Raw genomic sequence first — 22,756 nt, forward strand, 5'->3', positions numbered from 1 at the left:
GAAACAGAAACAGCAGACGAGCTGAATGAGACGCAGATTCACTCTCTGCCAGCAGGTGGCGCTTATGGAACAGCAGCGATACAGCGTTTCCTTGGTTACCACTGTAAACAAAGCAGTGCAGTGCTTATGAACTGCTTTAATATGAATTATACAGAGACAAGATGAAAAGAAAATATCATCTAAACTTTTCTAAAGACAGTCAGTTCCCCTCAGAGATACATTCATATAAACTCCCACCCCCAAATGTATCATGATTCGTTTAACATCTCAACTGATTTGAATCGTCACATATTTGTATCGATTTTTAACCGGCTCGCGGTGAATCGTTACATCCCTATAGGTTTGAGAACAACGTTGCAGTCACTGGGTCCAAAATCCATGCATGAGTCACCGAAACAAGTGCTAGCAAAAGTGCTGTCTTATAAAAGAGCATTTTTAATGAAATCGACTGCAGTGGCTACGGAAGTGCTTTTAGTTCCAAAGCTAGTTCCCAAGTGGGGATAGTGGGTGGGCGAGAAGGGTTCATCTGCCTCGCTCCCCATATAAATTTGACCACTAGATCATGGAATGCTGATATTGCAAGGACATATACCTTGAGCGTAGAAGGCGCGGCCACCATCTAAGCGCTCTTTCAAGAATGATAGAATAACTGCAATCAGGCAATTTGCAGGGTTTTCTATCCTTGAATTGCAGGCAGGGGACAAGGGAAACAGGCAAAGAACTGGGACGGGCAGATTTCGATGCTGGCTTGTCTCCGACACTGGGCTGCGAGCTGAGGAAGTTATCTTCCTTCCCGGGCAGTCATTAGCGCGACTGAGTTTTCGGGGGCCGGGATTCCTGATGGGCGAGGACCCTGCCATTTAGGGAAGGGGTAAAGAGTAGGTTGTGGCTCCTCGAAAGCTCTGGCTCCGTCCGTGACCTAGAGGTGGGGGCTGGCTGCGATCTAGATGATGAGTGCTGGGCCGAGGATGAGCATAAGTGAGAAGGACTCCACTGAGCTGCCAAAGAGGCGGGGGGGTTGGAGGGGTTAAGGAGGACTGCCTCTGCATCCTTCTTATCAGTCAGTGTCAGCCAGAGGTGGCGGTTCAACACAACGAGACTCCCCATCGTGCGGCCAATGGATTAGGCTGTGGACTTTGCAGCTCGCAGGGCGAGATTAGTTGGTCTGGAAAACTTGCAGTACAGCCATCATGTGGAGGGCTGAAGCTGCTTGGGTGGCTGCCTTGTAGGCCTTCCCAGCTATGTTGGCAGTAGTGTGGCATGCTTTGTTGGGGTGTACGACAGAGGATTTGACCTTCAACGATTCTGGGCAGAGATGGGCAGCCACTACTTCCTCACATGAGGGAAGATTTGAATATCCCTGTGCGTCTGCGCCATCGACTGTATTAAGGAATGCTGGTCCAGAGATGTGGGCACATACCCAATACGGGGCATGCCACATCTTAGATACCTCTGCGTGAACTTCAGGAAAAAAGGGGGCTGCCCTTTGGAAGCCCGCATTGTGACGGCGGCCAGGCTGGAGGTACCACTCTTCCAGTCTGCTGCGTTCTGGTTCGGTGGGAGGGGCCAACTCCATCTCGAGTTCTTCCACTGCCTTGGATATAATGCGGATGAACTCATCACGGCCTCCCTGTGATGCTTTGCCGGGAAATCCTCAGTGGGACTGGCGGCCCAATCGATCAAGTCAGACGCAGTGGTTGACATGGCGTTCTCAAGTTCTTCATCAGGGGCCCCAAATGATACCATGTCCTTGGCGCCAAAAGGGGGATGGAAGCCTGCATCGGTATATGCCACTGGGGAGGGGGATGGACCCGGAGAGAGGGAGGCATGTAGGCAATGCGCCGGCATGAGCTCGCCACTGGACCTGCCAGTTTCTACCTCAGGGTGACAAAGCTTCTTCCTCCGCGGCTCAACAGAGGCGGTGGAGGAGGACTGCTGCGAGCTGAGGGTTGGCTGCTCATTGAGCAGGTGGGCTATCCCTGTATGGAGGTTCATCTCCTTGCAATGAGGACAGTTGGGCTCGACAATTGTGGCTTCCGTGTGGGCGTGGCCCAGGCAAAAGACGCACGAGCCATGTCCGCGCAGCCGTTGCAAGGCTTGATTGAAATCATCAATCTCAGCGGAAAGCTTGAAGGGGAAGAGAATAATCCACTTGTTTGGCGATGAATCCACGGCAAGAAAGGCTTCTAGAGTGCAGTATGAAGGAGGAATATTCTGAGGAAATGGCGCCAAAAGACGCATTATATAGGGGTGGTGCCACTCCCAGATTCACACGCTTGAACACCACTGGCTATTGAAACGCAATAGAATTATTCAATCAGGCTTCAGTATTTACAGGAGAAAGGTGTTTCCCCAATGCAGTACAGACACATTACCTTAATTTCATAATACCTTAAGCATAGTATTGTTGACCATATAGAATATGCGCTTCTGGTGTGCGCTTGCTAGTTGTCCTAGACGTGAAGCTTCTCGTATATGAAATATAGGTCCAAATATTTTAGTAACAGTACATTAAGTGAGGTAATTAAACATGAGTTTGCCATGAAAACTTTTTTATTAGCACTTTGTACCTAGTAATGCAAATGAACTTTGCCAAATCAACATGTTTGCAATATATTGAATAACAATCATTTTGTTAAAAAATAAATAATTAAAAGGCTATTTCTCACCGCGGGTGCTTTAAAATGTAAAATCACCCGCTAACGTTCGGTTTTCTTACTGAAATTAAATGAATTATAATTTCAATTATAAATTATAATTTGTGTAAAATAAAAAGTGTGTCCTGATCCACTGATCCATGCTGCAGTGATGAAGAAGCCATATAGAATGAAGCACTATTAATGTAAAAAAAAAAAATCTCTATTCTGCCTGAAGAACTTGAAGGTGCCAGAGCGTTTTTTTTTGTAAACAGTAACAGTCCATCTATTCCATCTTAAGTTTAATAAAACATTAACCAATACATCCTGACTTAAATGGTTACTAAACAAATAAGATAGGATGCTAGAGCTAGCCTTTAATATTGGCACACCAAATATAAAAATAGTTAATTCACAAAATAATTCACAAAGTAATGTGCATGTGTGTTGCCCCACCCCATCGTCTAGATGCTCAAATAAGCTCTTTTGATTGGGCAACATTCTATGATCTCTGAACAGTGCCTGCCCCTGCCTCTACAGGTCCACAAAACACTTGCTCCACATTTTTTCACATAGATAACTTGAAGAACTTGTGATTGTGCTAGAAAAAATATCCAAGAAAAGCAAAGTAGTTGTGAGAAAGTATTCTACAAGTGTGCAACACACATTGCATGAATTCACATATTACTTTGCGGATGTGCAAAATGTGTCCATGACTGCACATTTTTGGATTTGGATGTATGAATGTGTTTTGCACCATATGCACTGCAACAACTGTAGCAAAAAATGTGAGCGACTGATTTTCGATTTGTGATTCATAAAATAGGATTTGTTCACTTGCAGCAAAGAATTTAAGAAGGTGGAAATGTTGTGTTGTGTTTGTGTGGGGGAGAGAAAAAAAAATCTAAAAGTTTACAACTCCTAAAATATTTTTCTCGGTGACTTCAAATTTACTGATACACATGTGTGGCTATTCTCTACAACTACAAATTGTGCTCAGTTGTTTTTCACCAAAAATAGCTTCATAAAAAACTCAGTAATGGACAGGTAAATCCACAACAGATTCTAGATGCACTGCGTTCGGCAACGTCATCCTTAACGGAACATCTTATGAACTGGAGCAGCGCAACTTAGGTGCTGAAGGAAAGTCTTCATGGGGAAGAGATCAAGAATGCCATTTCAGGGATCACAGTATGATATGTATAGGGAGGAGGTGGGCAGTCTGTCTGCATTATTAATTTCAAGTGATCAAATCAGATTTGTGTGTCCAGACATATTACCAACTTATCTGCTTGGGTTGCTTTGGTAACAACACAGGCATACCCATGCATGTGACGAGGCTTTTAAAACTGATGCAGCAAAAGTGGAGGTTCATCATCTCACTCTCAGAATAAGTGCCTGTCAAGTTGCAGTACAAAACTCCTCTCTTGCACAAAAAAACTCAGCAACAGAGGAGACTGATATAATGTTCCATGCTGAAGTCACAGCCTGCTTTACTGAAAAGCGGTGTCTTCCAGCATTTCCATAATCGGTTTTCATATTATCATTGTGAATTGTCAATTTGTTGTGAATTTTAAATCTGATTTGAGCATCCAGATTGAGATGCATCTGTAAAAAAAATTGATTGAAATTGTCATGCTAACAAGGACACTAAAGACCACAACCTGCACAGCTCTTGCAATTCCTAAATATGGTGTTTTTTAGAATGCATGTATAGATTAACCATGGTATAAGTACATAAACCTTGTTGACCTTGTGTTTTTTTTTTTGGCTTGAGTGAAGGTGTTTGAAGCTGAACATGTTGCTCGCTGGAACCCTGAGCTGTCAGAGCGATCGCAGGTTCTCCAAACAGAAACGGCCCGTCATAAGGAGGAACTGGAGAAGTCTAATGCTGAAGTCCAGAGATTGCTGGCTCTTTTGCGGGAGCTGCAGTCTGAACGTCTGGAGCAGGACAAGATAATCATTGAGCTGGAGAGGTATATGCCAATTATTAAGAAATCTTTCATAAGGTAATTTCACTCTAGCACATATTTAGCAAGTTTTTGAGAATTTCATTAGTCTACCCAAGGCTAAATGTTTAGAGTAAAAATGTAATTTACTCATCCTCTTGTCATTCTAATTTATTCAGTATAACAATTGTATAATAATAATAATAATAATAACAAGCTCCAAAAATAACAAGAATGAAAAATGAATGAGATAGAGAATGATTGAACTATGGAAGAAAAATAATGAGAAATGCCTTTGAAACAAAAACGCATATTGAATTGCACTAACTGAAAAAATAATGCATTGCATTAACAGTGCTTGCATTTTAATGCCTTGTATTTTCAAGGTTTGCATTTTTAGGGTCTGAAATTTAACATAGTTGTTTATTTAAGCTGTGAATATATTAATTCAAAACATTTCACACACATTTTCATAATTAAAAATTCAATAATTTATATTCACCTTCCAGAGTTCACTTCCGAAATATTCAATCTGTTAAAAAATACTATGTTTAATATTCGACAGGCAATTTTCAGTCCATTTTATTTCACTTTACAAATTCGCTTCCATAAATTCAGTGGTTCAAACTCGGCAGACAATTCAGCATTGAACATTCGGGAACTGCAGACATAGCAGTAGAGTTCCGATGCATGATCTGCATCTGCTGTTAGTCGCTCATCAGCAGGTGTTGCAAGACCAAACCAACAGGTAGAGCAAGTCATTCATTCACAAAAACTGATTTGCAGAAATGGAGCAAGCGGTAAGTAGAATTTACCATGTGAAACCTTGCGCGTTACGTTTATATTCTGAGTACATCTTCTTGCCTGTATAGTTTGCATCATCAGTAAGGTGTATACTGAGATCTGAGGTCTTGTTTACGTCACTATATTAGTTCATTGAGGCGCGTTAAGCGTTGTTGGGGAATCCTGGAGTGTGACGTCAGAGGGAAATCCCACTATTACAACTCAGCATCACACAAGCCATGATATACAGTTAAGGAAACTAAGCAACCGAAAACAATATATGTCTTAGATGTAATGTTAGTTCTGTACATCAGCATCAGGTAAAATAGCATTATAATCTCCTTTGGTAGAGAAAGCTGCTTACATATAGGCTACACGGGGAAACGAGTAACAGCGAAGATGCTGAATTAAATGTAAACACAGCTTTTGGGTCTTAATCAGCTTTTCCGCATATACATACTGGCCCTGATAATCATAACTTCTATTTACCGCGTGCTCCATTTCTGCAGATCAGTTTTTGTGAATGAATGACTTGCTCTACCTGTTGGTTTGGTCTTGCATTTTCTGCTGAATTTGAACCACTGAATTTGTGGAAGCGAATTAGTAAAGTGAAATAAAATGGACTGAAAATTGCCTGTCGAATATTAAACATAGTATTTTTTTAACAGATTGAATATTTCGGAAGTGAACTCTGGAAGGTGAATATGAATTATTGAATTTTTAATTATGAAAATGTGGAAAATACAAGGCATTAAAATGCAAGCACTGTTAATGCAATGCATTACTTTTTCAGTTAGTGCAATTCAACATGCTTTCTTGTTTCAAAGGCATTTGTCATTATTTTTCTTCCATACTGAACCCCCAAATGTATTTGTAGTTGCAGTGACAGACCCGAATGCTCAGACCCACACAATATCAGTTTTAATTGCTTGCTTGTGCACTCTGCCAAAGAGCACTTATAATGTGATGCAGAACACCTTTCTATGCAATCATTTAAATATTCTGTGTTGCAGACAAGTGAAAGAACAGAACCAAAAGCAGTCTGTGAATCCAGGACAAGCTGGAGAAATGAGTCCTAATACTTCAAGACAGGTAAGACATTTTCCAAGTTTGTGTATTTCTGTATTGCATTTTAAGATTTTTGTATCAAAGCATTGTTCACACTGTCCAGCCTTTCTTCAGGAAAAAAAACAAAACAGATGTGTCTGTAACTAAGCTTTGTGTGTCTTTATTTAAGGTGCACTTCCAATCCCATCTCCTTAACTGACTCCAGTAAACTTTGGGAGAAGTTTTAGCACAATAGTTCAATTACATTTTCCAGCCTACCCTGATCACTCAATGTCTTGAATATTTTTTTTTAAAAGTACATCTGTTTGTGTGTTACTAGTTTAATCATACTGTGTTTGAATTTTTTGATTTAGAATAAAAAGACCAATTTATTATTTTGATAATACTTTTATAAAATTTTCACCTGAGATTCAGAGCCAAATTACAGGGGGTTAAAAATTATTTCAGAGAGATGGCAGCATCATAATGTTACTTTTACACAGAGATTGGTAGATCTATACAAGCGCTCCAAGAGACGCAAACGAGGGAAGTGCGCTGGTGCGCTCGTGAAATTCCGACAGCACGGTTTTAGGACTCCTCTGCCGAGCATTCAACTGGCGAATCTCCGTTCCCTAGCAAATAAAACAGACAAACTTCTACTCCTCACCCGCACAAACAAGAACTTTTTAAACTCTGCTGCGCTTTGCTTCACGGAAACCTGGTTGAACGGAGCCATCCCGGACAGCACGCTTCATCTAACGGGTGTCCAGCTGTTCAGAGCGGATCTCCCTAGCAAATAAATCAGACGAACTACAACTCCTTACCCGCACAAACAAGGACTTTTTAAACTCTGCCGCGCTTTGCTTCACTGAAACCTGGTTGACTGGAGCCATCCCGGACAGCACGCTTCATCTAACGGGTGTCCAGCTGTTCAGAGCGGATCGTGTCACAGAGTCATCGGGGAAACGAGAGGCGGTGGATTATGTTTTTATATCAATGAAGGCTGGTGTACAGACTTGACAGTTTTAAAGAAGATGTGCTGCCCAAATTTGGAAGCTCTCATTATTAACTGTAAGCCTTTTTATTTGCCGCAGGAGTTTATTTTGTTTATTCTGGCGAGTGCATACATTCCTCCTGACGCGCGTGTGAGCGCCGCGCTAGAACTGTTGGCAGATCAAATTACACACTCAGAGCAGCGTTATCCTGACTCTTTCATTATCGTTCTCAGTGATTTTAATAAAGCTAATCTCACCCGTGAACTGCCTAAATATAGACAGCACATCACAAAGCATCACAACAAAAAAGGAACCTCAAGATTGATCTAGGAAAATGTGTGCAAATGTATAGGACCCCATTCCTATATTTTGCCTGGGGCCCCCAATTCACTAAATCAACATTTAACAATGACAAACCTTGGTTCAGTGCAAAACTCAAACAGCATCGCCAGGCCAAAGAGGATGCCTACAGGAGTGGGGACAAAGCCTTGTACAAACAGGCCAAATACAAACTGAAAAGCTACTCTGAAAAAGCTGAAAAAAATGTTTTCAAGCAACGACCCTGCATCAGTGTGGAAGGGCCTGAAAGCCATCACCAGCTACAAGACTCCATCGCCCAGCACTGAGGCCAGTCAACAACTGGCTGAAGACCTGAACGAGTTCTACTGCAGGTTTGAAAAGCAAAAGCCTGGTCCCCACACCCTTTCTGACCATCTCACAACACAGCCATCAACACCTTCCCTCCCCCCTACTGCTTCTCAGCCTGCACTTAAGATCTGTGAAGATGATGTACGCAAAGTATTCAGGAAACAGAAGACAAGGAAAGCCAAAGGCCCAGACGGTGTCTCTCCAGCCTGCCTCAAAGCCTGTGCTGTCCAGCTGTCATCAATCTTCACACTGATCTTCAACAGATCACTGGAGCTGTGTGAAGTCCCCTCCTGCTTCAAATGCTCCACCATCATCCCTGTACCCAAGAAACCAAAAGTAACAGGGCTATATGACTACAGACCTGTTGCTTTAACGTCTGTAGTCATGAAGTCATTTGAGAGACTGGTGTTGGCCTACTTGAAGGACATCACTGGAACCTTACTGAACCCCCTGCAGTTTGCTTACCGAGCAAACAGGTCTGTGGATGATACAGCTTCTTGACAGACAGGCAGCAGTTAGTGAGGCTGGGAAAAATTACATCAAACACCCGCACCATCAGCACTGGAGCTCCTCAGGGGTGTGTGCTCTCCCCACTGCTCTTCTTCCTCTACACAAATGACTGCACTTCTACTGACCCCTCTGTCAAGCTCCTAAAGTTTTCAGATAACACTACAGTCATCAGCCTCATCCAGGACGGTGACAAGTCTTCTTACATACAAGAGGTTGAGCAGCTGGCTGTCTGCTGCAGTCACAACAACCTGGAGCTGAACACGCTCAAAACTGTGGAGATGATAGTGGACTTCAGGAGAAACCCCTTTGCACACCCCCACTCACCATCATGAACAGCACTGTGGCTGCAGTAGAGTAATTCAGGTTCCTGGGCACCACCATCTCTCAGGACCTGAAGTGGGACAATCAAATTGACTCTATTGTAAAAAGGGCCCAGCAGAGGTTGTACTTCCTTCGTCAGTTGAAAAAGTTCAACCTGCCACTGGTGCAGATGACACAGTTTTACTCAGCTGTTATTGAGTCAGTTCTGTGCACTTCTATAACTGTCTGGTTTGGGTCAGCCAGCAAATCAGATATAAGAAGACTGCAATGGACTGTCAAGACAGCTGAAAGGATCATTGGTGTGCACCTGCCCAACCTTCAGGACTTGTTCAACTCCAGATGAAGAAACGGGCAGGTAACATCATCAAAGACCCCTCTCACCCAGGCCACAACCTGTTTGCACTTCTCCCCTCCGGCAGACGTTACAGATCTCTGTCCACTAGAACATCTAGGCATACAAACTGTTTTCCCCCATGCCATCTCCATCTTAAACAGCTAACACAGAAATGACTACCTGTTTTCTGTAATTCATTTCTCCACTTCCAGCAATTGCCTGTTTTTCAAGTATTATGTAAATACATATGCATATTTCTATTTATACAACTTTACAGTAAATAATGCACAAATTTGTACATAAATCCTCTGTTCCAGTTTTTACCACATTATTATTATTTATTTATTTTTCTTTAGTCTTATTTAATTGTTATTTCTGTTCTCATGTCATGTATGTAGTATGTATCTGTGTATGTACCAAGAGCTCCTAAAAAAACACAAATTTCTTATCTGTCTGCACACACTTGGCGAATAAAGCTAATCCTGATTCTGGTCTTTTGACTTTAGCAATCTTTGTTGCATTATGTGCCAATGGTGACCATTCAAAAATGGGGAAAGAGCACTTTTAAAGTTTTTTCTCCAAAGTTTTCATGCCTGTAACTCAAAAAGTATTAAGGATATCTTAATGCCCTTTTAGATATTGGGTCTTAACAAACTTCCCTTTTGGCATCTTCATTTTTAAGGCCCTTTATGGTTCAGTTCCGGATATATTGGAATTTCAATATGGCTCCAGGAGTAAATCATTAAATTGTACACATTTTCAGTAGTCAAAAACCAAATGTGGGACACTTTGAATAAATATGATACTTCTTTTCTTTTAAAGAGGAATGTCTGAAGAACAAACATGTTGAAACTAGAGATGTATCTCGTTTCCTTGTGTCAAAACCACTGCATTGATCATACCTGAGTGCCCTTAAATATTCTTTTTCCAAAGTTTGTGTGCCTGTAACTCAAGAAGTATTAAGGATATCTCAATATAATTTTAGATTTTAGTTCTTAATAAACTTTTCTTTTGGAATCTTCATTTTCAAGGCCATCCATTGTTCAGTCCCAGAGATATGGGGATCTCAATGAGGCTCCATGTCGAGATTGTTGAATATTACCCATTTTCAGTGGTTGAAAACCATATGTTGGTCACTTTGTATAGAGCCGATACTTATTTTATTTAAAGAACAATGTCTGAAGAATAAATAATTTTGAAATTAGAATTGTAGCTTGTTTCGCTCTGTCAAAACAATATGCATAGAACACACGTCTGAGTAATAAAAATTCACTGAAATGGTCAAGTTGAGGCACATTACCTTGCTTTCTGTAGTCTATTCATAGTACCTCAAACATTTAAGGTCTCTCACACTTGAAATAATTAACACTGAGTAATTCTAAACCCCAGGTAAATGGTATCCTGGGTAATCTTATTTAACGTTTCACACTGTTCATACTTTACCAAGAGTTAACAATTAATCCTGGTCATTTATGATCTGACATGTCACACTGTACATTCCTAAACCCTGAGTTACTGTTATTATTTGCATATTTGACAGTGTAAACAGTGATGACTAGATAAACACAAAACCATATTTGGTTTTTGACCATTTTTCAGTGGATAGGATACAACAATTTGGACATGGAGTTGCACCGAGATCTCAGTATCTCTAGGATTAAACCATACAAGGCCTTAAAATGAAGAACCAAAAGAAAAGTTTCTTAGGAACCAGAATCTAAAATCATATTAAGATAACTTTAATACTTCTTAAGTTACAGGCATGCTAATTTTAGAAAAATAATATTTATGACACTCAAACAGGTATGTCCTATACAATTGTTTTGATAGAGGGAAACGATGCATTTCTAGTTTCAACATTACTTATTTTTCGATCCATATACTGTGCAGGGAGAGGCGGAAAACCCAAAAGGGCTTATTTAAAACCTCCACCTAAACAATAAAAAAACAAAAACAACTTATGAAATAAAAAAAACAAAAACTAAATTACAATAACAAATATGTAAATGTAAATGACTGTATCAAATTGATTTATTCAAAGTGACACACATTTGGTTTTTGACCACTGAACATGTGTACAATTTAACAATTTACTCCTGGAGCCATATTGAAATTCCTGCTGCCATCTTTCTAAAATCACTTTTACACCCCTATAATTTGGCTCCGAATCTCAGGTGAAAATTGCCATTTTGTCCCCCCTCTACAAAATAGTGGATTACACAGTAAATATTTCATCCATGACATTTAATGTTTTGGCTTTCATCACTATACATGTTTAACTTTTCAGAAAAAAATATTAGCAAAATTAAAAATTTGACCCAGGGAAGTTTCTTAAATTTTTTTGCTTTGCCACGGAATGGCCCAGATAGAAAGGATATACATGGATATTGCATGATAAACATGTTTATATAATTTTACTCTCATAGTTGGAAGATTTGATGGCAGCGCTAGACAAAACCAGAAAAGAGTTAGACGCCTCAAGACAACATTTGTCGTCTACGCAGAATACTCTGTCTGAACGTGACAATGAGCTGAGCAGGATACGAGCTGATCACAGTAAACAACTAACAGAGATCCTGCAGTTAAAGTGAGTATAAACACAAACTTTCAATAGCCTGTTTTTGATAACATTTCATTTTTTCTTTATTCTTTCTTTTAAATGCTAGAGATATATTAGATAGACAGCTGCTTTCAAAAACTGCTGTGGGTATTTTTGTGAACACCCTGTGGCCAATCAAAAGTGTTTAAAAGTGGATTCATACCAAGTAGATATGGCTGTAACTATGAGATTCCATCTTGTAAAATGTGCTCACGTCCTTGCATAATTCATAATTACAACTTGTAAACTCAGAAATTGAGTGTCTTTGAAAACTGCTTTTCTCTTGACCACTGCTTCCACTAATCAAGTCATCGAGTAACATGTGTTGTCTGTTAGTGAGTTATGCTTATGTTAGTTGCCGAATGATTCTGGCATTACTGTGGTCCTGTAAATTCCAGATGACTGGAAGCATTCAATCGGAATCTCAGTCAGCTTGCGATGAAGTGAAGTGACACAACAGTGAAGTGCTCTTTTCTCAGTTTCTATATGTAACCCATACACAATTTGAATAAAAGGTTCATTTTTAATGTTGCTAACAACACATTGCAAAGTGACAACCATATTTTAATGTGGGATTTTAATCCAACATTTTGATGACTGAAACAGTGATAATCGTAGCAACATGTAAGATGAAAAAGTCTGATATTACAAAATAAGATGTGCAAAGTTTTAGAGTGTAAATGCAGACTAACTGACTTGCCACTTTTCACATTTTGTGTGAGGTAGATTAAATTACATAGGCAGACAAAAATCAGAGGCTGGAGGAGTATGTACTTCTATAGAAATATCAAGGAAAAACATGCTTTTTCAATAGTTCTGTATAGTTGAGTGTCTATATCTGGATATGTGAAAAAATCAAAAGACAACACTGTAATGTTGTTAAATATGTTAGAATATGCTAGAAATATGTTAGATATGTTAGAAATGTGTAAAATCTATATTCTTTCATCTACATACAAGAGTAATTCATATACACAGAATGGAATCGAAACCTCAAAGTGTATCTTTGCAGATCAAAGGTTTGCGTGCAGGTGTTTCTCGTCTCTTGTAACACTTTCTACGTCATATTGTGTGTGTCTGTACTGAGTGTATAGGTACTGGTGCTTGTGTTTCTGAATGAGTGACATTTTGGGCTTGCCACGGTTGAGTTAGACGTGTGAAGAGACAATGGCCGTGTGCGTGTGTTATGTGTATTTTAGATACAGGGAGTCACAGAGAGAGACGTGTCTTCTGCAGTCGTGGGCACAGCTGAGGTGTCAGAAAAGCACACATCAAACATATTTATAAACCCCTGTGTACTTAAATGACAAACTGTAGCATCACAAATATTACAATCGTGCAGAAGCTTGTCAGAGTTTGGCACGCTTGCTACCATTTATACTATCAAGCCATTTTACACAAAACAACAAAAACATCTAGATCAGATTAAAGCAACAGACATAATAAGCATTTCTACTGAATCACTATTCATTCACACAGTGGCATCTCTGACTATTGGCTTAGTTATCAACACAGGAACCATTTCACCGCTTGTATCAGTCCATTTGCAGCATTTCTCACGGCGAGTGTCATGGCGGAGGAGCAAACCCACTATAATTTATATTTTCGTAGTTTTTTTAGGGGAAAATGTAGTTGTTTAAACTATATATACATATATAACTCTATATATAACTCTGATATATATATATATATACAGCATTTTTTCCATATTGCAATGATATACCGTGGTTATCTTTTCTTGCTGAAACCACAAACCCACAATGCTGATAGAGTAAAGATTAGCAATAAAGTCATTTGCATTGCTCACAGAGATTCATGTGTGAATATATACAGATATGCAGATCGTGTACTTCACATGTTGGGAACATAAATTTAAAATATATATATATATATATATATATATATATATATATACAGTATATGGGATTGGTAAGATTTTTAATGTTTTTTTAAAGAAGTCTCTTCCGCTCATCATGGCTGCATTTATTTGATCATAAATACACAACAAACAGTAATATTGTAAAAAAATATTGCAATTTAAAATAATGGTTTTCTATTTTAATATACTTTAAAATATAATGTATTGCTGTGATCAAAGCTGAACTTTCATCATTACTCCAGTCTTCAGTGTCACATGATCCTTCAGAAATCACTCTAATATTCTGATTTAACATCAATATTGGACCAGTATTTTAAATGGTAATAATAATTTACAATATTACTGTTTTTTTTCTGTATTTTTAAATAATGTCAAATAAAATGTCAAATAAATCCAGCCATGATGAACAGAAAGACTAAAAATCTGATCCCTTTGATCACACATTAAAAACTGATCACAAACTTTTGAACAGCAGTGTATACATACACTCTCTCACTGATATCCCTATTATTATGGGGACATTCCATAGGCATAATACTTTTTATACTGTACAAACTGTATTTTCTATTTCTGTACCCTAAACCTACCCCTCACACAAAACTACAGCCATTTTTAGATTTTCAATACACTTCTGTATGATTTGTAACCTTGTTTCCTCATGGGGACCAAAAATGTCTCAACAAGATCAAAATGTAAACACTCCAAGTATTACTTACAAGAGGCGCGTTCTGTGAGCGCGCTTTTGGTGTGTGAGCACAGAAACCCTTTGGCTTTCAAGTACTGGACAAGACTTAAAAACACATGCAAATGCTGAATATCACTTTTGTGATAATGCATTGAGTCAGTGACATTTCCTCAACTGTCCCTGGACTCGGTTGGACTCTGACATATTTTTCGAGTCCGAAAGGCTCGAGTCCGAGTCAAGTCCGAGTAAAAATGCATCCGAGTCCGTGACAAGTCCGAGTCCTTTAAAAAATTGTACTCAAAACCGGACTCGAGTCCAAGTACGAGTCCGAGTACACCAACACTACTGTCCGCTGCTTTTGGTACGGTGAACCACCAGATTCTACTGTCAACCCTATAGGAAAATGGCATCTCAGGAACCGCACGCCAGTGGTTTGAGTCTTACCTCTCAGATAGGTCCTTCAAGGTATCTTGGAGAGGTGAGGTGTCCAAATCGCAACATCTAGCTTCCGGGGTGCCTCAGGGCTCAGTTCTTGGACCACTTCTCTTCTCTGTCTACATGGCATCACTAGGTTCTGTCATTCAGAAACATAGCTTTTCATATCACTGCTATGCTGATGACACTCAACTCTACCTCTCATTCCATCCTGATGATCCGATGATAGCTGCTCGCATCTCAGCATGTCTAACAGACATTTCTTGTTGGATGACGAACCATCACCTTCAACTCAACCTGGCTAAGACAGAACTGCTTGTGGTTTCAACAAACCCATCACTTTATCAAAATTTCACCATCCAGTTAGGCTCATCAACCATAACTCCTTCAAAAACAGCTAGAAACCTTGGAGTTGTGATTGATGATAAGCTGAATTTCTCAGACCACATTGCTAAAACCGGGGTCCTGCAAATTTGCTTTATACAACATTAGGAAGGTCAGGCCCTTTCTTTCAGAGCATGCAACACAACTCCTTTCACAGACTTTTTCATTAACTGTTCCCTCCTGGTGGAATGACCTGCCCAACTCAATCCTCAAAAAACACTAGCTTTATATTTTTTCTCTCCTATCTACTTGTTTTTCTTTGTGTGTGTGTGTGTGTGTGTGTATAATAAATGACTAAATGTAAATGTAATGTCCTCGTAAGTCACCTTCTCCTTGTAATACCTATGTCATACCCATGTCATTATACAAATTTGTGTCCTCATATGTCACAAAAATGCGCGCACACACAAACAAAGCATCATGCACAGTCATTTACTTACATATAATGACAAGACACACACACATTATCTCTTTATCAGTGTAATCTGTAATCTATTTCTCTGGCATTTCACAAAATGACATGGGAAAGCAGGAATGCAGGAATTAGTCTCACATAGCATTTAATATGTTTACTGGTACACAAGCATTGCACACTGCACACTACACCATTGGTTTTCAATCCTCGTCCTGGGGACCAACAGTACTGCACATTTTGTATGTTTTTTTTCCCTCTGACATACACACTTCACTCTTACTGCAGGAACATTTCTACAGAATGCACTTTTGTTCTTAACTTGTTGGTGTGCACTTCAGTGAGCTACTGGTTTTATATATCGGGTTATGATTAAACAATGAAGCAGATTGTAATTCTGGATCTTTAAGAGATGCACATGCTACAGACTGACCGTAGCAGATTATTTTACACAGGGAGAGGCAGCTCTAGTCCTGGATGGCCACTGTCCTGCAAAATTTAGTTTGAGAAGCCCAAAAACACATTTCCCTTAAATGATGCACCCCCTAATGGCTATTTTGGGTGAGTCTTTGTAGTACCATTCTACCTTGTTTCAAGGCCCTAGGTCTTGAGTTCCCTTTCAGTCGGTCATTCTCGACGTCACGTCGGTGACAGACGAATTGGGATCTCGCTTCGAGAGACCAATCTACTTCGAGTGTAACTAAGCGAGCCAATGCACATTGGCATGCAATGATTGCATCCAGCTGCCGCTGATCACAGTGTGAGCATAAAAAGACAGCAAGGTCAACGCATACCAGCTTTTCTCTTTGGAGCCGAGCGACAACATCGTTCTGCTCCAACCAGTGTCTTCAAGTGTATACGAGTTCAACGCGCTCTTGGAAGCTTTCTGTGTTGGCGGACGGCGCTTCAGCGGTGGTCGTTCCTGTGTCGAGTGGGTTGCGCTCTTCAGGCTGCACTACTCCTGTCATGCTGCAAGCGGCCATCTCCCCTGTGCGCCTCAGCACATACAAGAGCATTTCCCTGAAAGAGCCAATTTCTCTAAAAGAGCTCACACGGGTGCGTCTTTGTAAAGACGACAGATCGTCTTTTTAAAAGTGCCGTTTCACCCGTGCGTTTCTGGATGCGGTTGTTACCTGGTGCCGGGTGATGGTCACGATCGCTGCCTCGCGTGTCTGGGCATTAAACACGCTGAGGTGGCGTTCGTGGATGAGTCATGTTCCCATTGCGGGAAGATGACCATCTCGGAGCTGCGGACCAGGCTTCGTTACCTCCAAGGGGGCTGGGCTACGTTGCCTCTGCAATGATCTAGTGTTCGTTCTGGCAGCTGCCAGGTGAGCACTACTTCCGGCAATAGCAGTAACAGTAGTTACAATAGTTTGAGGGTAACAGTGGTGGCAAACCCCTCAGGGAACCAACCCTCGGGGGCCCACCACTCCTCTAGTGCTTCAGATCCAGTCGAGCTGTCAAAGGAACGCACTGGGCCCTCTTCAAAGTGCGTACCAGCGGTATCCTGCGGTGCTCCTCCCGACGACCGGATGTCGATCACTGCATCGGAGAGAGAGTTCTCTGGAGAGAAAGATTTGGCTGCGCTGCCGCCCTCCAGGAGCAATGCCTGAATCGGATCCAGAGATGTCGGCTATGCTTTCCCAGGCCGCCGAGAGGGTAGGGCTCGAGTGGAAACCTCCACCGCGTCCCGAGCCCTCGAGGTTGGATGATTGGTTTCTCGGGGTGGCTCGCGCTGGTACTCAGCGCCCCGACCCGGTGCCTTTCTTCCCGGAGGTGCATGAGGAGCTCAACAGGTCGTGGACGGCACCTTTTACTGCCAGAAACCGGCCTGCTGGTTCCTCCTCCCTCACCACCCTTGACGGTGGTGCAGCGAGGGGGTATACGGCGATCTTTTGTTTCATTTTGTCCCGCCGTCGGCCTCACAGTCGATGGCACCCAAATTCTCGACAAAAGAGTAGTTTTCTCTATCTCTGGGTCCCAGGAGGGCACGGAGAGTCGCGGACGGACCAACACCGGACCACACTCATCCTCCTCCATCGCCAGCAGTGGGCGGGTCGAGAGCGTCAACAAAGGCCCTACTCGTGCACCCTCTGCCAATCTGTGGAACCAGGTAAGCGTTGCACCGCACACTAAGACCCCTCTTCGGTCCTCATATGTGCAACTGCTTCCAAAACCTCCTTCGGGAAAGATGGGGCTTCCGCAACGTTCCTGTTCCAAGTGGAACGGGTATTTTTCCCAGTGTTATCCAATCTCACTGAGTGGGTAGTGCTATGACAACAGTGAAAGCTGGTCGTCTTGTTGCGAGCCCCGGCCTACACCAAAAAGGGGCGCAGGCAGCTTGCACAGGACACTGGAAGGGGCAGCATCCATGGCGCTTTGGTAGGGATCCCAATTCGTCGGTCACCGACGTGATGTCGAGAGTGACCGACTGAAAGGGAACGTCTCGGTTATGTATGTAACCCTCGTTCCCTGAAGGAGGGAACGGAGACATCACGTCCCATCGTCACGGCTGCTGTACCACCGCTGACGGCCGGGTCACCGGCTCGGCTCCTCAGCGAAAACCTGGTATGCGTTGCACTTGCTGCCTTTTTTATGCTCACGCTGTGATCAGCGGCAGCTGGATGCAATCATCGCATGCCAATGTGCATTGGCTCGTTTAGTTACACTCGAAGTAGTTTGGTCTCTCGAAGCGAGATCCCAATTCGTTGGTCAGCGACGTGACGTCTCCATTCCCTCCTTCAGGGAATGAGGGTTACATACATAACCGAGACGTTCCACGATCAGTTCTAGTGGAAAATAATATTAATATCAAGTTTCAAGTTTTAGGAAAACTTCCTGCGGAGGTCTTTATAAATTCACAGTTCAGCATGTTTTTGATAATTCTTGATAATTGTTTTACTGCTATGTGATAATGCAAATTTGAGAACATTGTCTTGTTACGGTTGTCATTTCTTTGAAAACCTACTGTTGTAGGTTTATTTGTAGGCCCATACAAATGACTACAACTGTGATGTTGTAGCCTCTACAAGTCAGTCCACAGTCCACATTTCCAAATCATCTTATTTGCAATTCCAGATGTGAATTTTATGGAGAAGCAAATCAAAATAATGTCCCATGAAATGACCCACCAGTGTTACCCTGCCTGCCCTGCTCTGTTCTGTCTCTGTGTTGTTTAAATTAAAGTTATTCGCCAGATATTACTAAACAAGATAGATTGCTTGATCCAGATTTCACAGTATAACAGTATGACAATCAACAATGCATGATGTAAGGCAAAAATAGACACAGGCAAAAATAAAAACAGTATTTTAATAATGAGCAAATCAGAGTAATAGTGTGTAAATTACTTTTTTTTCTGAAGAAACTTGCACAACAACAGATGAAGTTTCTGAGAGAAATGCCTGCCTCCCCTGACATACATCCTACCCTGCAAAAACTCATTATAGGCAGGGACAGTAGCATCAAAAAATCTTGTTAAAGGGGACATAACACACAGTTTCGGCCAGTCTCATGCTTATCTTGAGTACCTATATAATAGTACTGCATCCTTCATATCTCAGAAGAGTCTTTAGTTTTATCAGATTCATAAAAGTAAGATACAGCTTTACGTTTCTCTCTGAAAACAGCCAAGCTCCTGGAGACGTGCCGTGGGCGGAGCTGAAGAGTCGTGAGCACTTACGCGCCGAATGCCAACAAAACAGAAATTTGATGCAGTTTTACTTACAGCCTGAGTTTCCAACTCATGACCAGGATCTTTTGTCGCTGGGACCGCTCTATATTTCAGTATCAAAGGATTTGCAAATCCAGCGTCTACCTGGGCCTTGTTTATAAAACATTAGTCACTGAAATGACGGGAACAAACAAACACACTTGCGCAACTCCGTGACTGCCCCGGAAAAACCAAATGCATCCACTGTTCCCTTAACGCTGGGTTCTTTGGGAAGCTGAAATAAGGTTCTCTTTTCCCTCACATCCAAAAACACACTTCTTTGGAAACATTCTTCTCGAGCAAGTCCTGTGATGACTTCCGTGACCCGAATGAAGTATGTTGATGGGCTGCTCTTGCTCACGCTCTGGTCGCGTGCTCTTCCGGGAGAAGTGCCTATACAAGGAATTCTGCCCTTTATGATGTCATACAGGGCCATGCTTGAAAAAAAAAAAAATTTTACTTTCAGAAACTTATACTAACCCTGAAGGAGTGTATTTGGCACAGAAATACTCTGTCTTACACACATCATGAGAGGATTATGATGTGTCTTGTTGTTTTTGTATTATGTGAGAGGGTTATGATGTGTCATGTTGTTTTATGTTGTTGTTAGTCTGATGAAATGCCTGTTGATAATGCTGCAAGTCACAAATAAAGTTACCTTACCTTATGTCCAAATCATTTTTTTAAAACTTTGGGCATGTTTAGCATGAGAATGCAACTCTTTAACAGTGTAAATAACTCAAAATGCATGAAATAGCATTAGACCCCCTTTAAATGTAATTTAACCTTTAAATGTAGTGTGAATTTTGGAGAGGAGAGAATTTTGGAACAGAGTTGAAAAGTCATGTAAGAGAAGGCAGTGGCTCCATTAGTGAATTGATTGATATCTACCAAGTTTTAATAATCTTTCTAATTCTTTGAGAACAGTAAAATCCAAACCACAACTATAACCATAAAGAGACAGAGGAATTACATATTTGGAATCACTTTCAGTACCATTGATTTTTTTTCAGCTGATTGACAGCCAATTCGAATTAACCAAACTTTATATAGTCTCAGCATTTAAAGCGGCAGACAACAAAACTTCAGTGCAAGCTTATAATAATCAGAACACGTGCATTGGCGTGAATGCTAATATACTTTCTGATATAGTTATGTTTATATGTATTATTCTTGGTGTAAATGTGCTTTTACTGTTTTCTAAGAATTAAAGGTGCTATGTTAAAGTGTAACCTTGCTGTTTTCAATAAATAATGAAATATTTTGATAATAATCATAGTAAACAATGCTTTTGATTAAATAAAAAAAACTGTTTTAACAGTTTGTACTACATTGGTTATTTGACAGGACTAAATTAATGTGTGGTCAGAAGAATTTGGAAGCATTCACACAGTGGCATGTGAAAGTTTTCAAAGGACAGAATTTGGAAGTAAAACTATCTATTTTATACACATCGTTGTGATATGGGAAACTTAACCCTCTGGGCCTCTTTGGTCAGAACTGACTAAAAAAATTTAAGTTTTACATTTTTATTTATTTTTTGCTTCATCAGAATGGGATACCACTTTGTGACTTTTATCACATTAGCTATGTGAACACAAAAAAATCATGGACATGATTTGCATATGTTAAAGGGTTGAAAAATAAAGTAACATTTGCCGCTTCACTGTCAAAAATTACTGTGGAAAAAAAAAAGTTCATAAAAATTGTATAAATATTGCATAGTATCATACAATTCTAAATAAAAGTTCTAAATAATAATTACAAATATTATTGAACAAAAATATATTACTGTCGGGGAGTCTCTGCCTTCACAGTCACCTACGTCACCTCAGTCACCAGCCCCGACACACACCAGATCGCAATCACCAGAATACTGATCACCCGCACCTGCAGAGACTCATTAAGCGCACTATATCCTTGCACTCCTCTCACTGCCTCACTGTCCGGTCTACCGTTCACCAGCTTGAACTTAGCCTGACTCCTACCTTCATCTGATCTGTTGTTTACTTACCCCTGGAAGCTCCATCGATCCTGATCTCCAACGATCCCGTTCTCATCGTCTCCGGATACCTGCAAAGGATACCAACAAACTACCCAGAGCTAAGAACCCAAGAACTCTCTAGCATCTCATACTCACCTGTCATCAACTTACTCTCCACATTGTTCAACAAACCCTCTTGTTTGCATCCTTATCTTGTGTCTCTGGCTCGTAGTGTGACAGAAGACCGGACCAAGGACATACACTTCCATGGATCCCCGGGTTCCCACACCCGCAGAGGTACTGGAGGAATTGGTCAACACCCTGCGGGCCTCTCTCACACCAGTCACTACCCCGCAATCTGCCTCTGTAAGTCCCATGGCCATTCCTGCTTGCTATGCTGGTGGCACAGCTGAGTGTGTGGAAGATTTTTATTGGTCAAAATATGAACTAATCAAGTAAACCGCTCTCCTCAGTGCCTACCGGCAGGGTTTGAATCCTCGTATCCGCGCTCAAATGGCCATCTATGACGATACTATGGGGTTAGAGAGTTTCATGCAAAGAGCCACACGCATCTCCCAATGGTTGTCAGCCTGTCAGCCTGACGAAGCCGTCCACCAGCCTGCAGCAGCCACCAGCAGTCCCCCAGTACCAGAACCCATGCACATGGATTCCACCAGACTCACTCGCACTGAGCACGCTCGCCACCTAGCGGCTGGACTATGCCTGTACTGCGCCGCTCCAGGCCATTTCATTAAAGCCTGCCCCGTCAGGTCCCCACGCCCTGCAGTGAGTATTATTCAACTCGAGCCAGTAATCTCAACTTTATCCTTGTTACCAGTACAACTATTCACCACTGATTGTTCTGTTTCAGTCTCCACCCTTGTCGACTCGGGCTCTTCGGGCAATTTCATATCACGAGACATCCTAAGCCGTCTCCATCTGCCCCGCCAACGTCAGGCCCAAGAGCTCCGAGTCGAGACCATTCAGGGAAAACCGCTAGGGCGTGGGCGGGTCAACTACTGAATCCTGCCGATGAAGCTGAAGATCGGATGTCTGCATGAGGAGACCATCACATTTCTGGTGCTGGAGGGATCTACCGTCGATATCATCCTGGGACGCCCCTGGCTCACTCTCCACTCTCCAGAGGTCAGATGGGAACCCGGTGAGGTAACTCGCTGGAGCGAGTCGTGCCTGCAAAACTGTCTCAGGGAGATCCCCAAACCACCTGCGTATCTAGTCCGAGCCCAAGTTGCCTACACCCTAGTCGAAAGTCCGGAACCTCAAGAGACACCTACTGTCCCATCTGACTATGTGGCGTTCCAGGATGTCTTTAGTAAGCAGGCCGCCACCCGCCTTCCACCTCATCGGCCATGGGACTGTGCCATCGACCTGCTGCCTGGGATGAAACTCCCCAAGGGTAGAGTATACCCTCTGTCCATC

The 22,756-nt window shown here is 41.6% G+C and overlaps 1 protein-coding gene across 1 annotated transcript in view; it reads left to right on the forward strand.

Annotated features, from left to right (window-relative positions):
- The window catches only part of LOC107730635 (ERC protein 2), a 76,430-nt gene that overhangs the window by 41,455 nt on the left and 12,219 nt on the right, over positions 1–22,756 (forward strand). Inside the window, exons 9-11 of the mRNA XM_016541499.1 lie at positions 4,429–4,612; positions 6,382–6,460; positions 11,650–11,810. Coding sequence (XP_016396985.1) covers positions 4,429–4,612; positions 6,382–6,460; positions 11,650–11,810 — 424 coding nt within the window. The remainder of the gene's footprint in view (positions 1–4,428; positions 4,613–6,381; positions 6,461–11,649; positions 11,811–22,756) is intronic.

The sequence above is a fragment of the Sinocyclocheilus rhinocerous genome, unplaced genomic scaffold (assembly GCF_001515625.1).
Source record: "Sinocyclocheilus rhinocerous isolate Xijiao unplaced genomic scaffold, SAMN03320098_v1.1 scaffold729, whole genome shotgun sequence".
NCBI classification, from domain to species: Eukaryota; Metazoa; Chordata; class Actinopteri; order Cypriniformes; family Cyprinidae; genus Sinocyclocheilus; species Sinocyclocheilus rhinocerous.